General features: G+C 40.1%; 1 protein-coding gene across 9 annotated transcripts in view; it reads right to left on the bottom strand.

The window, feature by feature from the left end:
- The window catches only part of ptprk (protein tyrosine phosphatase receptor type K), a 610,212-nt gene that overhangs the window by 340,209 nt on the left and 251,697 nt on the right, over positions 1 to 18,306 (bottom strand). For all 9 annotated transcript variants that reach the window (XM_080192477.1, XM_080192478.1, XM_080192479.1 and 6 more), the window contains exon 6: positions 12,163 to 12,337. In XM_080192477.1, coding sequence (XP_080048603.1) covers positions 12,163 to 12,337 — 175 coding nt within the window. The remainder of the gene's footprint in view (positions 1 to 12,162; positions 12,338 to 18,306) is intronic.

Genomic DNA, 18,306 nt, shown 5'->3' with positions numbered 1-18,306 from the left:
AACACGGCAGATGGAACATCATGTGGGCAAATGACAAGTTATCCATGTGGTAGGAAGAACAGAAATGCACAGTATTTCCTAAATTGAGAGAGATTGGGAAATGCTGATGTCTGAAGAGACTTGGGTGTTATTGTTCACAAGTCATTGAAAGCTAACACGCTTGCAAAACTCAAAACACTTCCGATGTTATTCCATAATTGGCCAACACCTGCAAAATAATCCTAAGATGATCACCTGGGCCCAGCTCACTTACGCACGCTAGAAGCCACTGTAGAAATCATTACCAACATAGAGCCTTGTTCCTTGCATTTCGAAGGGGCACATGCACACTTTGAACCTTTTTAATCTAAAAAAGTTTAGAAACAATCATACTCTGGATCATTCCCCAGAGCAATGCCTCAACAATTGTTGACCTGCCAGGGTTTGAATTTGAACAAATCTAACTCCATGCGCTTCCTCCATGGCAACACCTCCACCACAGCTCACTTGCCAATCAATCAGCACTCTTTTCTCAAGCAGTATGTATTGGTGTCTGTCATTACATTTCAGAAATTTCTTGTGAGCTAACCTGATTAGTGCAAGACAAAAAGCTTCGATAGCAGGTTTCTTTTTCCCATTTGTGACTTTCCGATCCACTAGGACCTTTCCAGAATCTGGAGGATTGGAAGATTACAGCCCATGCATCCACTATCTCTTTAGTCACTTCTTTTAAGACCTGAGACTGCAGACCAGTTGGTCCAGGGAACTCATTGGCCATTAGTCTTATTTGTTTTCTTTGTATTTTTTCTTTAGTAACCATGATTATTTGAACTGCCTTTCTCCCCCTTGACCGCTGCTTTTTTACTATTACTGGAATGCTTTTTCTGTCTTCTACTTTGAAGACAGATAAAAAAAAACTGTTCAAATTCTCGTTATTGCTTTGTTTCCCATTATTAATTCCCCAGTCTCACCTTCTGAAGGGACCAGTGCTCACTGTAGCTATTAAGTCATAATTGGAAAGCTCTTCCTGCCTTTTTTATATGATATTTTCCTTACACTCAAAATTTTTTCTCTAATTTTTTCCAGTCATCCTTTGTCAGTTTCCAACATTTTCCCAAACGTCTGATCTACCACAAATCTTTGAGCAATGTACATTTTTTCTTTCAACTTGACACCATAACTTCCTCAGCCTATCATTGACGCTCCTTCCTGTAGATTTTCTTTCTCAGTGGAACATATTTTTATTGCATTATGAAATACCTCTTCAAATATCCTCCCCCCTATCTATTTTTCATGTATTTATCCTGTTTTCATACACTTGCAATTAAACATTAAACAGCACAAGTTTGTCAGTGATTGGCGGTTGGTGACTAGTGGGGTGCCCCAGGGGTCGGTGCTGGGGCCTCAGCTATTTACCATTTATATAGATGATCTGGAGGAGGGAACCGAGTGTAGCGTGTCGAAATTTGCTGATGACACCAAGATTGGGGGAAAGGCAAATTGTGCGGAGGGTGTGGAGAGTCTGCAGAAGGATCTAGATAGGCTGGGCGAATGGGCCAGGAAATGGCAAATGGAATTTAATGTTGGCAAGTGTGAGGTGGTCCACTTTGGTAGGAAGAATGGTAGGAAGGACTATTACTTACGTGGCGAAAAACTGCAGCAGGCGACGGTGCAGAGGGACCTCGGGGTCCTTGTGCATGAGTCGCAAAAACCCAGCTTGCAGGTGCAGCAGGTGGTCAGGAAGGCAAATGGGATGCTGGCCTTCATAGCGAGGGGGATTGAATATAAAAGTAGGGAGGTCTTGCTGCGGCTGTATAGGGCATTGGTGAGGCCGCAGCTGGAGTACTGTGTGCAGTTTTGGGCGCCGCACCTGCACAAGGATATTTTGGCCTTGGAGGGAGTGCAGAGGAGGTTTACTAGGCTGATACCGGAGTTGAGGGGGTTGAGCTATGAGGAGAGGCTGAATAAACTAGGCTTGTACTCGTTAGAGTTTAGAAGAATGAGGGGAGATCTCATTGAGACGTATAAGATGATGAATGGGATGGATAGGATAGAGGTGGAGAGACTCTTCCCGCTCAAAAAAGACAGTAGGACTAGGGGGCACAGCCTCAAGATAAAGGGGAGGCGGTTTAGAACGGAGTTGAGGAGGAACTTCTTCACTCAAAGGGTGGTGAATCTCTGGAATTCTCTGCCCGTTGAAGTGGTGGAGGCTGCCTCGCTAAATATTTTTAAGAAGCGGGTTGATGGGTTCTTGATAAGAGAGGGGATTAAGGGTTATGGGGAGAGGGCAGGAAAGTGGAACTGAGCCACGACAGATCAGCCATGATCTTATTGAATGGCGGGGCAGGCTCGAAGGGATGGACAGCCTACTCCTGCTCCTATTTCTTATGTTCTTATTATTTTGTACCTCAGCATAGGGAAAGTGCCTATCGGTTTGTTTTATACCAAACAGCCTGGTATTAGCTTGCCTTTCACCTGTCCAGATGAGCTTTAAATCTGGTCTATTAGGATTAAGATAGGAGGAGGAAGCATGTACCAAAATTATTTTCACAAAATACAGGAGTCTGAAAGAAAATGACTAGCCAATAATACACAATTCAGTTTACTATCCTCATCAATGGTTTTTCACTGGAAATGAAATCATTATACTAAAATACAGGTAGCTCTGCTGTAAATATTTAATTATGGGCTTTAGGATGGAAAGCCCATGATGCATCAACTCCATGTGCAGTGATGTCTTTCCCCCAGTGCTGCTGGTCTGGTATCTGATATCCTTGCCATTTGACATAGGCCACTTTTGGCACAGAGTGCATTGCTGATGCTGCCCACTCCCAAGGGAAATGCAATCAAGGACAACAAACTCAACTCATTAAAATTCGCCTTTCTGCATCAAAACTTCTTGAAAATGTGACATCTTGTTGAATGAGGTGTAACTGGGTTTCTAAATACCACTCAAATGTTAACATTTCTGCTAAACAACCCTATTGGCCCTGAAAATCTATTTTTATGTCGATGAAACGTCAATTCTTTGATGATAAAAAATACATACTTTAAAGATATTTTACATGTTTCATACTTCAGGTTCAACCTTAATCACAGGTGTATCTCCAGATCTCTTATTACACACTGGGGAAATCTTAAAGGTGAAAAATACAGTGCATTTTACTTTGTTGTTTGATGTCAGTCAGAATACTTCAGTGTCATTGACTGTTTACCCTGCTGATTACATCACTGCTGCTAGACATCTGGTGACCCCTCTGACTTGGTACTCGATTCAAGCTGATATTGGGAAAGGGGAAATCCACAGAGACAATCAGATCTTTATAAGCTCCGGCTGACTGCACATTCACAATCAAATATGGAAACACGAAAACGAGTCTATTCTTCTGCCTAAGCTTCATTGTTGAAGCTCCCAACAGCCTTGTTAATCCCCTGCAAAATGCCATTGACCATAAAATCTGGGCCATGTCTGCCCTTCCCCAATTCCACTGTGTGTGGTAGGTGAAAAGTCAGTGTTTCAAAATGGGTGGGGGAAGAGTTTGGGGTTGTGCTGAAATGGGGCAAATGCTTATCACAGAAAAAAAGGAGCTTAATTCTTTTTTTTGTGAACAATTTTGGGCTTTATTCACCGAAATGATATTTTGACTATCACTGCGTCTTTTTTATTTACAAATTTTGCTTCTCAATAATACTTGCATATTTTTCCCTCAAATAAAATTAAAACAACATACCATTGTTGCAATGATTCTTACTCGTAACTGTCTTGATATCAGAACCAATTCATCCAAAAGGTTTTCTGATTACTTCAATGGATATATTAATATAGCACCTCTAGTCTGAAAAGAATCACAGGGTGCTTGACAGGAGCACAACAAAATATGGCTTCAAGCCAGGTGAGATATTAGGTCAGGTTACCAAAACCTTGGTTGCAGAGGTAGGTTTTAAGGTGTATGGTGAAACAGCATTTCAGAGACAGTTGAAAATTCTCACAAAAATAAATTGGACAAGGATGAGACTATTATAAATAGCTTTAATCAAATAAGTCAGCAGACTGAGTGGAAGAGGTGGCATATAAACATATGCTTTTTCCAAAATGATCTGAAAACATATTGGAAAAATTACTTGAGATAAATTCATCAATATACATGTTAAAACACAGATATCCGCCTCGACTCTGTACCAAGTCAGAACATTAGGGGTTTAAAGCCCAACCCATAGTTTTGAACACACAACCCTGGCCAACGCCTCATGTGGGAGAGCTGTTATGTTTGAGGGATCATCCTAATGGTGAAATATTAATTCAAGGTTCCTCCTGCACACTCTGGCACAGGTAAAAGATTCAACAAAAATATTCCAAGGAAATGGGCATTCTTCCTGTCTTCCAATTAATATTTTATCCATCAACTATCAGCACTAAAGCATATTACATGATCACAGTTTGAGATCTTGCTGTTTGCAAATTGAATTCTGCATTTTCCTATAGTACCACAGTGACTGCACTTTATTAACATTGCATTGACCCAGGAGCATTATGAGGCATTCTCTATTTTATCAGAAAAAAATATGAAAATTGATTTCTTCACTTGCTGTTCATGGTTAATTTTGTTTTGTTAACTTTGAATCAGATATTTGCTTGCTACTGAATTTTGCTTCATTTGATAACAAATTAAACATTGATAAATCTGCAAGAGGAAATATACCACCACTGTCTGATTTTGAACCTGCTACATTGATCAGAGTTAGGGCATAATGCTACATAATGCACATCTAATTTTAAACAATGCTGCAGGAACATGTCTTATCAGGGCTCTGATGGCTGAATAATTCCAAGTCACATTTCCATTATGTGGCATTCTGGGCATCAAATTCCCAACTCTTTTATTCCGTCTAATTTCCATTATGATGTTATTCTTTATTTGTGCACACAATTATTATCCTTCACCTTATTCAAAGCCAGAATGCATACTATTAGAGCAGCAAAGATACTCCAGGCTTGAGGTAGGTAATTGTTTTCAGATCAATCCTTTGGATATTTTTCACAGGTTTCCGATCAGCCTCATGAGTCTGTTTCTATTTCCCCAATATCTAGATAATCTGTGGTTAGTAAAAGGGAAATAGAAAATATAACATTGAATCCTTAAGGAACAGGAAAATCACTGCAGGCTAGAGGATGATACAATTAACCGCCCGAACAAGTTTAAACAAAGAGCTGAAGAATTCAAAGCAGCTCTTTCAGAATTAAAGCTATCAGCAATGAAATTTTCAACACAGATTTACCTAATACTTGAATTCACACACTTGCCATGTCCCCATCATCAGATTTAATAGTTTTCTATTTCTTCCAATATTAGCTATTATTTTCCATTTCCTGAACAAAAGTCAGGCATTTTCAAAACAAAATAAGCAGCTAAACAAGGGCGGTATTCAAAATGCAAGAAATATAAAGAACACACACTCACGTTGCAATTTTAGTCTACTCCATTCTCATGACAAACACATTGCCTAAGCAAACCACAGAGTGCCACACTGAGAACAGTATGATATTTTTTGAGAGATAATGCTGAAGTTACCGAGATGTTAATTTCTCTAATGTTAACATTGCCTAGATAACTACCAAATTAAGTACATCAGAATAGTCCAAGTCTTTGACTCTAGGTCAGAGGCTGTCATGGAAGGTCCTATGGAGCACAGGAATTGCCTATCAATTGAAGTTTCCCAGGCAATTCTCACATTGTTCCATGCACCAGGACTTCTGCATGGTCCTGATATACGTCTTATTCATACATCCAGCCTCTGATTACTTGGAGACTGGAAGATTTGGCCCAATATCTCTAGTGTCTAAAACGGCAGACAAAAAGGCAAAAGACTCATCTTTAAGTAAAACTGTAAATAAACAAATTAAATGAAATTACTGGAGAATTACAGAAGAACTGAAGTTCTTCTCTCTGCCCCCCAAACACATAAACTGACCATTCCAATTAATTCTATGAAATTAACACCAGAATACAAAAGCAAAGTATTGCAGGTACTGGAAATCTGATGTTAAAAGGAGAAAATACTCAGCATGACTGGCAGTGTCTGTGAAGAATGAAACAGAGTTAGTGCTTCAGGTTAACTCTTTTTCACTTTCCACAGATACTGCCAAATCTTTTGAATATCACCAGTTTTTTTGTTTTCATCTAGAATCATTGAAAGTCCTGTGCTTCTTTTGAAACCACGAACAACCATTAGATACAGTCAGTGTGAATTCAGGGAACATATTACATTGAGATTTGTGACATTCGAATAATCAAGAAACTAAAGAAAGCGCTTTCCATCCATTCCCCACCCACATGTAGTTCTGAGAGAAAAATTAACAGTTAGAGTTGCTGTCTTTTGCATTATGCACGTTCAAATAGATGTAATTTATTTGAAATCCATGGGGCTTTTGCCAGCAGACTGACCAATGTTGATCCCTGAAATGGTCATCTCTTTTTTTGATAGTGGGATGTGGCTGTCTACAATTTAACTGTCATACATGCCGAGACAACAGCAGTGGCCGCACTTCTGAATAATTAATTAGCTGTGAAGTGCTTGGGGATGCCCTGGGGTTGTGGAAGCCAGTATAAAACTGTAAAATTCTGCTTTCCTTCCTGCCAACAAGTAAATTCTCACAAAGCAGTATCCTCTCCACGGAGCAGAGGAATCTCTGACAAAGGTCATTATAAATTCTCTCAATTTAAACCAACAATCCAAAGGAAAAGCTTTTGTGAATTTATACGCCATGCACATTTCCACATAATGCAACTAATTTAAAGCTCATTCATTCAATGGACATTGGTTCTGATGTCTTAGCCTTACACTGGCAAAGTGCCTTTTCAGCTTAACCTAACAAATATTCCTGTTGGATGGAGCTTTAATTAAATGTTTCATTTCAACTGGAGATCATAATATACATTCTGTAAATTCACAATAGAACTTTCATTTAAGTTTAACCTTACACAAGCTATGAGATCACCTGAGTCTAATTGCAATCTGACACCACCTTGTATGTGTATTATGGATGTGATCTAAGTGCTACTTTCATCTTGTGTCAGATAAAGGATGTTCAGAGACGACTGCATACAACTCAATCTCCTAGCTGATTAAAGAGTTGCTTTCCAAGCTAAAAATGTCACATCCCATCATATCAAAAAGATTCAGGTGCATGTGAGTTAATGGAGAAACAGATTCAGATTTTACTCTGGATTTTGGGCTAACCCAGTTACATTCCTTTGTAACAAAATGTAAAGCTAATCACTTCTATATGTTCCCAGTATAAATGAGGCTCAATTTTTTCAAATCTGTTGCGGAGACAGACATGAAGACTGGTTCATCTCAAATTTTCAGCTTGCTGACAATTCAGTGCATTGGAGAAATGGGGTATCGCTTTCAGTCTGCAGTCTCTCCATTCTGACAAACTGTTCCAAACTTTCATGGTGAAACATTTATTGAGCATCCCCTGTTGTAAATCAAGGCACCCCTCTTTTGGCTAACTGCAGCACTTCCAATAGTTGCTTCAACTCAATATATATTCCAGCCGTTCCTCACCCTTCACATTCCTATTATCTTCCATCCCCATGCTTTGTAATATAGGTACACAGGTGGGATATTTGAATTCACATCCTCAATCTAAAAGTGAACAAACATGAAAATTAGCCTCATTCCATATCTGTTTTCCTTCTTGTCATCCTTCAATTCATCACCCCTCCCCATTCTCTTGTTGTTCATTAATTTCCTATATTTATGTCTTTCTTATATTCTGAGATTTTTCCTTTTCTATGCTGCCGATTAAATTCTGTTATCTTTGCCATTTGCTCACTCCCACCCTCACTGCTCAGATTCACTTTATCTTTCTTTTCCCCAACTTATTACCACCTGCCACACCATCCAACCCTCACATGTGTACCATTTTATCTGTTTTCTTCAAATGAAATGAGTTTCAAAGCAGAAAATGAGGTGATACATTTTGGGAGGAAGTATGAGAGGAGACAGTATAAGGTGAATAGTGCAATTTTAAAAGGGGTGCAAGAAAAGAATGAGCAGGAGCTGCTTGTGAACACAAACCTGAAGATGGTAGGACAGGTTCCCAAGCAGTTAATAAATTCAATGGGATACTGGATATTTCAAGTAAAGATACAGGTACAAAAGCCAAGAAATTGAGGAGTACTGCAGTTGTAGCCAATTCAAGGCACCGAGGGTAGAGGAGAGGTTTATTTAGTTCCAGGAATGAGGGGGTTATGGTTACACAGATTGACTGGAGACTCAGGGGTTGTTCTCTGAATAGAGAAGATGAACATGAGAGCTGACAGAAGTGTTTAGATCATGAAATGTTTAGGAAAGAGTCAATGAAATGACAAGGTTTCCAATGGCTGACAGGTGGATAAGCAAAGAGCATAGATTGGCAAAAGAACCCAAGGCAACACTGAGGACAAACTAATGCCATGAATGGTTAGCATTTGGAACGTGCCTGATAGGGTGGCATTTACATATTAAATAGTAACCTCCAAGAGAATATTCAAAGGAGAAAATATTGCAGGGTTATAGGGAAAGAGGGAGGGAGTGGGATTGTTCTTTAAAAGGCCTGACGCAGACTTCATGAGTTGAATAGCTTCCTTCTGTGCTACAACTCAATAATGTGGAGATGCTGGCATTACACTGGGATAAGCACAGTAAGAAGTCTCACAACACCGGGTTAAAGGCCAACAGACTTATTTGGCAACACAAGCTTTTGGGGCAGTGCTCCGAAAGCTTATGCTGCCAAATAAACCTGTTGGACTTTAGCCTGGTGTTGTGAGATTACTTACAATTCAATGAAACAGATATAGTCAGCAAATTGAGTCTGACATTTTAGACTTTGGTAAGTCACAAAATAAACAGTCCATCTGTTTGGTGTGGCTGCTTCTGGCTTCAATTTTGGCCTTTTGTGCACATTTTCAAATGTGTTAACATTAGTTTTGCCGTAAGTAACTACGAGAAGATGGCACTGCTGCACTGTGCTTAAAGATACACAATCACAGTGGATGAGCTTTAGCTGCAAGGTACACAACATTACCACTACTTTCAAAATGTCATGTGCCCTCAAAGATACTTTCGAACCAACAAGACACAGCAAACACTAGACAGTTTCATAACTCAACATGATCTGTTTGCATTACAAAACTTATGGCTAAGTATACTGTACTTGATCTAGTTTATATTTCCTCCAGCACCAAGCATGCGAGATCAATGCTTCAAAACATAAGAAGTCACTGCAAAAAAAAAATGTTTTTTGTTTGTTACAGACAAAAGCAAAATTCCTTTAAGCCCATCCTGTCAGTGTCGGTTAGGAGAAAAAGTCACTAATAAAGTGCTGCCCTTCGGTCATCTTTGACAATGGACAGCGCTATGCCACCTCTTATTAAACGTAATCCATATCAGTGGACCCAAATTTCTTTTAAAATTATCATCTTCTGTCTCAGTATAGCAGGATGTCACTTTTATAGCACCACTGAGATATCGGACCTGTCAGCGCAGTTAATTTTCAACTTACTCTCAACACCAGGGTTTCTTAGCCTGAGGCTATTTTTTACTACACTAACAGGATTTATTTTACAGTTATTCAGATCAGCAAGGAGAACTAATATAGCTGTTCAGATGGAAACCAACCAAGACACATAAAAAAACTTGATTATGCAGCAGTTTCCAACATTTGTTGCAGAATTTCCAATTTAGTGTCCAAGTTATTTAATTAGTTTACAGCACCATATAATCTGGATAGCCCTCTGTACTATTTCACCAAGCTACCCCAAGACAAGAGGCAAGCTGCCTTCCTTTGCCCCAAGGTAGATGTTAGTGGCATGGGAAATATACAAGGGAGTGAAGCAGACATAATAGAACTGCAAATAAATTGCTGCTGTAGTTGCCTACAGGGCAACCTCGATGATTGTTTATTGTCGAGGAAGCAATACTGGATTACCCAAAGCTACATTTTAAGTGAATGTGTCATTCTGGTGAACATTATAAAACTATTTCTGACTACAGTTTTGTTAGCATTTCTTGTAACCAAAGGGATAAACTAACTATCTTATAGGGTTGATTATATTTCCTGAATATTCTACATTTTCCAAACTGCTTGAATAAAGGTGAGTTCAATTGGTTCTTGGAAAAGCAGCAATTTTATATCTGATAAAATAGATATAAACTCAGAAATGTTGTACTATTGCAGCTAGATAGCTCTGCACACAGTAAACTATTCCTACATCTCACAAAACCTTAGAAGCTACACTATTTCATTCAATCATTGTAATTGATTAACTAATTGGCAATTCCCCAATGCAACTGCAGGGAATCCTTTACAGAGGAGCCACACCAGCTGTAAGGAACAGTATGCTAAAGGCAGTATCACATGTATCATTCAGCTTAATAATAATGGGCCATATCCTGTGATGTCAACAGCTATGAAGGTTGAGAAGTTCGCTTTTCTTATCCACCAGGGCCTGTCAGAAATTCAGATTGCACATATGCGCAGTAATTGCCTGTGAAAACTTCCACTGGGCAGATTTGGACCCCTTTGAAAATACTGACACAGACTTGGGCCTGTTGCACAAAGTTACCAGATACTTTAGTATTATAGCACTTAATCACTGGTGTAGGTTAACCCCTTAACTATGCCCCACCACCTACTCCAACCTTATTCACACAGCTCCAATTGCCCCTGATCCAACTAATCCCAGTGACCCACCCTTCGCCACCCCACTCCTTAAGCTACTCACCCAGCTCCACAACTAATCTGACCCGCTCCAAGCACTAACCTACCCCATTAAAACTCACAAGACCTTTAAAAACTTCCCTGAACACAGCAGCTGGTGTTACTAAAAGGGGGCAAGTCTCTCCAATCAGGGTCACTGCTGCAGCAAGACAGGGTTGCAAAGTTGAAAAAAGGTGCAGCCAGAATAACACTCAGCCAGCAACGATAGTCTGAGCAGCTGGTCCAATGTTGAGAAAACATGTGGAATATTGCAGCTAACAGCCTCATAATTAGCAATATTTGTAACTTGGCTAAGGCATGTGAAACAGCAAAAATTAAATACATGTAATGATCTATAAAACAAAAACTTGCACTTATAAATTTCAGGAATTAATAATGTCCTGAGCCATCAGCTTGGATGGCCATTACTGATCAGCAGTGTACATTGGATGTTGATTAGTTAAATGCACTGTGTAAAGATAAGCTGTTTTGTTACAGATTTCTAATAACCTTTAAAATGGAACTATTAAAGATTTAAGCATTTTGGTTTTGGTATCTTAGGGATTCAAGGGGTATGTGAGGTAGTGGGAAAGTAGAGTTGAAGCCCAACATTGGCCACAATCAAATAAATTGTCAGAGTAGATTTGACAGGCTGTACGATCTTATGTTCCAAATATGTTCTCAATATTTGTCATCCTTTGTGACACTTTTCTCTATTACATTCTATGTTTAGTTCTGCTGAGCCTATTCGGGGAATAATGTAGCTAGAGGCAAAAGTTGGGAAACCAGGGTGGGAGGGAACCAAAATATTACAAAGTTGAGCTTTACACAAGCGTGTCCTCCAGTGTGGACCAAGCTAAAGACTGCAAGATCAACAGGAGAGAAACTTCACCTGGACAGGCCATGCAGGGGCATGTTCAATACATCTTGAAAGTTGATATCCACTCACTGTAATTGGGGATGATGCTTCTGCAGTCTCAGGTCCTAATGATTACAGGAGAATGTATATTTTTGTGGGAACAAGAATACTTTTTTGAAATCCAAATGGTTTTCCAGGACCAGACCAAACCAATGAAGCCACCATTCCACCTCATCTCACTCAACATCCCTGTACACTGACAATTCACAACTCATTACGAGCTGTGCCTTTTTTTCTAAGCAAATGGCAGATGGAAAAACTTTCCTCTCCCCAACTTCGAAATACTTGCAAGGGCGTTAAGAAACTCAAAAACATTTAAAATCAGGTCTTCCATTACTTGTCTCTCGGTTCCACTGCTCATCCACAGTTCAACTGGCAATGTTCCTGAGGAACTTCCAGGCTAATAACTGACAAATACAATCGATAGAAAACTGAACACTGTTCCAAACAAAATAATTTACTAAGGGAACCAAGGTGTTTGACACAAGGCAGCTGCAAAAAGCTAAATTTACAATACCTTGAACGATAAGCTCAGCAAAATTCGATACACCAGAGCCTCTTTCTGACTGAGTTACACAACGGTACAAATCTTCATCGTTCTTCTTCACTTCTTTCAATTTGAAGGACGCAGCAAACCGCCTGTGATTTATATTCTTTGTCTGAGCAACTGGTATGTCTTCCCCATTTCGCCTCTGATGAACAGAAACATTGAAACAGTTATTATTTCTTACCTGATCCTGGGTGAAATTAGAGATCAACAGTCCACAAATGTAAACTATACTACATTTATTTAGCATATTTATTAGACTTTGATATTTAAGAATGGACTATGAAGAGAGACTAAATAGACTGGGTCTGTACTTGTTGGAGTTTAGAAGGATGAGGGGGGATCTTATAGAGACATGAAAGGGATGGATAGGGTAGAGGTAGAGAGATTCTTCCCGCTTAGAAAGGATAGCAGGACTAGAGGGCACAGCCTCAAGATAAGGTGGGGGTGGGGGCGGGGCAGTTTAGATCGGAGTTGAGGAGGAACTTCTTCACTCAAAGGGTGGTGAATCTCTGCCCGTTGAAGTGGTGGAGGCTACCTCGCTAAATATATTTAAGTCACGGGTAGATAGGTTTTTGATAGACGGGAATTAAGGGTCATGGGGAGAAAGCGGGAAAGTGGAACTGATCCACTTCAGATCAGCCATGATCTTATTGAATGGCAGGGCAGGCTTGAAGGGCTAGATGGCCTACTCCTGCTCCTATTTCTTATGTTCTTAGAATCTCCAAGCAGAAACTTGCATTTTCACCTCACATTTTTTGGCAGAAAACACCCAATTTTTTTTTTGGCTCCTGATCACAACATGGTTGAGAGTATGAATGCATTAAGTTAATATCCTATTTAAAAATGGAGTCTAGGTCAGAAATGATGTGGATGCTTTGGAGAGGGCACAAAAACGGTTTACCAGGATGTTGCCTGGTGTGGAGGGTTTTAGGTACAGGAAGTTGGATAAACTAGCATTCTTTTCAGTGGACAGACAGAGGCTAAGGGGTGAACGGACAAAAGTCTATAAAATTATGGGAGGCATAGATAGGGTGTAGAGTCAGAGGCTTTTCCCCCCCCAGAGTGGAAGGATAGACTACAAAAGGTCACAAGTTTAAGGTGAGAAGTGGTAAGTTTAGGAGAGACGTGCAAGGAAAGATGTACACACAGAGGGTGATGGATGCCTGGAAGGCATTGCAGGTGGAGATGGTAGAAGCAGGCATGTTAACAATGTTTGAGGTGCGTCTTGATGAGACACATGAACAGGACGTGAACAGAGAGATAGAAACCACATATCAGCGCATGCTTGGTGGACTAAAGGGCCTGTTCCTGCGCTGTATTGCTCTTTATTCCAATCTTTTGTTTTGAAGACCAACAGACTTTTTGGGTTGTTATAAAATTGCAGAATTTTTACTCATATCAGAAACAGTGATTTCAACCAGAGCAGCATGTGCTGGAACAAAAAGCATTGCCATTTCTGCCCCAAAAGTTAAAACTTGATATTGCAGGCAATTATGGCAACTTTGGGTTTTTAAAATGGCATGGAGGCCTCATGGAGGCACACTTCTATTTCCTCTGGGCCACCTCCTAAATACCAGTCTGACACGACTGGTCTCTTTTCACTGAAAAGGTTACCACAGCATGAAGCAATTTCCATCGCATTCTTCCAAGCTTGCCTGAAGATCCCTGTCACTTTAAGAGTCATCGAGGTTTACAGCATGGAAATAGGCCCTTCAGCCAAACTTGTCCATGCCTCCCCTTTTGGTAACCCCTAAGCTCGTCCCAATTGCCTGCACTTGGCCCATATCCCTCTATACCCATCTTATCCATGTAGCTGTATAAACGCTTTTGAAAAGACAAAATTGTACCCACCTCTACTATGATCTCTGGAAGCTTGTTCTAGACACTCACCACCCTCTGAAAAAATTGCCCCTATGGATCCTTTTGTATCTCTCCCCTCTCACCTTAAACCAATGCCCTCTAGTTTTAGACTCTCCTACTTTTGAGGAAAGATATTGACTAGCTGATCTCTGCCCCTCACTTTATAGATCTCTTTAGATCAGCCCTCAACCTTCTATGCTCCAGAGAAGAAAGTCCCAGTCTATCTAGCCTCTCCTTACAACTCAAACCATCAAGTCCCAGTAGCATCCTAGTAAATCTTTTCTGCATCTTTCTAGTTTAGTAATATCCTTTCTACAATAGGGTGATCAGAACTGTACACAATATTCCAAGCATAGCCTTACCAGCGTCTTGTACAACTTCAACAAGAAGCCCCAACTCATGCATTCAATGTTCTGACCAATGAAACCAAGCATGCCGAATGCCTCCTTCACCATTCTGTCCTCCTCTGACTCCACTTTCAAGGACCTATGAACATGTACCCCTAGATCTCTTCATTCTGTAACTCTCCCTAACACCCTACCATTAACTGAGTAAGTCCTGCCCTGGTTTGATCTACCAAAATGTATCACCTCACATTTATCTCAATTAAACTCCATCTGCCATTCGTCAGCCCACTGGCCCAACTGATCAAGATCCCATTGCAATCCTAGATAACCTTCTTCACCGTCCACTATACCACCAATGGTGGTATCTGCAAACTTACCCACCATGCCTCCTAAATTCTCATCCAAATTATTAATATAAATAACAGACAACAATGGACCCAGATCGATCCCTGAGGCACACCGCTGATCACAGGCCTCCGATTTGAAAAACAACCCTCTACAACCACCCTCTGTCTTCTGTCATCAAGCCAATTTGGCTACTTTACCCAGGATCCCGTGAAATTTAATCTTATGCAACAATCTACCATGTGGTGTCTTGCTGAAGTCCATGTTGACATCATTAATTGCACTGCACTCATCTACCTCCTTGGTTACCCCTTCAAAAAACTCAATCAAATTTGAGGGGCATGATTTTCCACTCACAAAGCCAGGATGACTGTCCTGAATCAGTCCTTGCCTCTCTAAATGTCTTCAGCAGTCTGTGGTGAATATATACCAGGGAAGTAACCTCTGCTGGATTTGATGTCACACCTCTCAAACAGGTGAGAATCAAAATTGCTTTGAGTCATGATTGATTCTTCATGCCCTCTGAACTTGGCCTAACGAGCCACCCAGTTGTAAATGCTCAAAAATTGAATTACCATCAGACAACAGGACAGTATCATCCATCACCATCACTGAGAATGTCCCAAACCATTAACAAGATAAGCACAACAGAAGTGGAGGCACATTGCCATCAACAGTGACTCCAGATCTGATGGCTTGAACGCAGACAAGAAAACATCACTATCAAACACAGCTTAGACTGGAATCGCAATGCACACAATTTAGCAACAGGAGAACAGGGAGCTTGCATTTACAACCTCAACAAGCAAGTTTGTAAGGAAAGTCTAAGGCCTTTTGAAGTGAATTTAGAGAGAAGTGGCAAGTAGAACATAAACGTTCTGATCTATCATACATGTCAGTGTCCAGCCAATTCAGCTCAAAGAACAAAGAACAACCCAGCACGGGAAACAGGCCCTTCGGCCCAACGAGCCCGCACCGCCGCATCACCCTACACCTATTCTACCCTGCGTGTCTACGAATGGAACCCCTAACTTAGCCAGATTCAGGGGAGAATCCACTCCAAGTGAAATCACAATGTGACAAAGTACTGGCATAGCAAAGGCTGGGGCCATGACAACATATATCACTGTACAATTATGCAGCAGAATTAGCCAAACTGTTCCCATATAACTATAATACTGGTAATCACCCAATGTCTAAAATTGTCCTGGTATTCCCTAGCCACATAAATTAGGCTAAGCACTGAATGCCAAAAACCATTTGATTGACAATGTGTTACAGCTAACCCCAGAAGGGTCTCATATGACATCACCATTATTACGTGAGTTGCAGAGGTCAGGCATGTGCTAGAAATCATGCTTAAAAAGTTTAAAATAACCCCCAAATACATTATACATTTGAAATGCCGCTGCTCACTAATTCAACCACATAGCAATGAATTAACGTGATCCCTCTCAGAGTTCATGATCAGTTCAGTCCCATAGTAATACACAGCTCCTGGCAATATTTACACCCTACCAGGCTGGTTCGAGAGACAAATCTTTTTACCCTTGGGCTGCTGTAACTGCACACAAGTTGCAATTCAATTACCGAATTGACATTTATATTAGAAAGCAGAATGAGAGCAGATTTTTTTTAATACTGCCTAAAGTTAGTCATTAAGTTTCCAGTTATAATTTAGTTTTTGACAGTTCAGCCCACCGCAGACCATTTCTTAATGTATTCCCTCTATGGCATGGTCTGTGAGAACATTCCGTCAAATACATCAGAGAAAGCACAGTTTTAATGACATAGCCAGCTACACAGTCTTTGCAGCAGTCTGTGAAGTTAACATTCCCCCTGGCCCAGCATCTCAAAAGCAGCTGTCAAAACCATCACAGGGCTTCATGCAAGTTTGCCACTTTAGGTACCTGCTGACTTAGTCTGGAGCTCAACATATTCTTGACCTCTGATAGTTAAAACTGAATGTTGCCCTCAAAATTAGTCAAATAATCTTGGTCTCTGTGTATAAATTCAATGCACTGAATCCATAGATTTAGTGCAATCAGCTTTTCCCAAAATGAAAATACTTTTCTTGCAAAATACAAAAAATAACCCAGCTTTAAGCTTACTTGGTTCTCCACTGCTTTCACCTCTAAGTATTTATAGGGAGGAGGCCTTTATTCCATGGGCGAGTCACACTGGCCTCCCTCAAATCAAAATCAAAGCAGATCAATTATTTTAATATGTACTTCTTGGTTAAAAAAAATAATTGTACTTATTGGGGCCACATATTTACTTCATCTTAGTGCTATTCAAATATGTGTAAATTTACAGAGGGAAGAAGAGGCTGCAATACAACAGCAATGTTGAAAATAATCAGCAGAATAACAGGGTTTAAATACATATGAAAATGTATTCAACATGAAATAACCATTGATATTTGTTGAATAGATTACACATCTGATAGCTGACAGGCAGTTTTTTTTTAAACAGTTTAAATTTGATTTTTAATAAGTGAACACGTGCAGATTTTGGAACTAATATGCAGTGGAGCAAGCATGATTTTTTTAAACAATGTTCCCAAGACCCTGTTGCAGTTCCTTTCTTGTGCAACGTTTGAGACACCATTTTAAGATACATTGAGCAGGAAGTGACTCAGACAGTTTGGCAGACTTTCTGGTCCATTGGCCAGAGGATCAAAACAGCAGAGGTCAAGTAGTCCAAATGACCAAGAGGTGAAGTAAGCATGTTTTCAAGAAAGGTCAGATAAATGATTTTTCATACAAGTAAAGTTAAAGTTTATTTATTAGTCACAAGGAGGCTTACTTTAACAGTACAATGAATTTACTGTGAATATTCCCCAGTCACCATACCCAGGCACCTGTTCGGGTACACGGAGGGAAAATTTAGCATGGCCATTGCACCTAACCAGCCCGTCTTTCCAACTGTGGGAGGAAACCAGAGGAAACTCATGCAGACAAGGGAAGAACATGCAGACTCCGCACACACAGTGATCTGAGTTGGGAATTGAACCTGGGTCCCTGGTGCTGAGAGGCAGCAGGGCTAACCACTGTGCCGTCTCATCATAATATATTTCTGAAGTTCACATCCTCAAATATTTATTTCTATGTCTTTACACTACAAGAATTAAAATTTCAGTACCACAAATTTTTAATTTAATCATGATTTTTCATGAACACCGGCAAAATGAAACTATTTTCCACACAGGTCGTAATTCAGGACAATTTTTAACCTGCCATTCTTTATCCCACATAAGCAGCAGCAATACACCGCTTGTTCATCAGTGCAAGAATTGTGTAGTTCTTCCTGAAATCATGAAATGAAAACCAGTATCACACCATCACAAAGTGCAACACTAAACCTGCGCCATTTAGAAAACCATTAATGGGGATCTCATGCACAGCTGCCGCCTTGCTCCCTTCAATCCCTGCCAAGCCTTGGATGCAAGCATCTTACTTTCAACCCCCTCCAGTTTTCTAAACATGCCCAAATTAACAGGATTGATGTAGACATGCATAACAGCAATCTCCCTACTATATATCACAAAAAGCACTAC

Source organism: Carcharhinus amblyrhynchos, chromosome 7 (genome assembly GCF_965287045.1).
Source record: "Carcharhinus amblyrhynchos chromosome 7, sCarAmb.v2.hapA, whole genome shotgun sequence".
Classification (NCBI taxonomy): Eukaryota; Metazoa; Chordata; class Chondrichthyes; order Carcharhiniformes; family Carcharhinidae; genus Carcharhinus; species Carcharhinus amblyrhynchos.
Note: the sequence above shows the minus strand (reverse complement) of the source record. Positions and strands in the feature narration are given on the sequence as shown.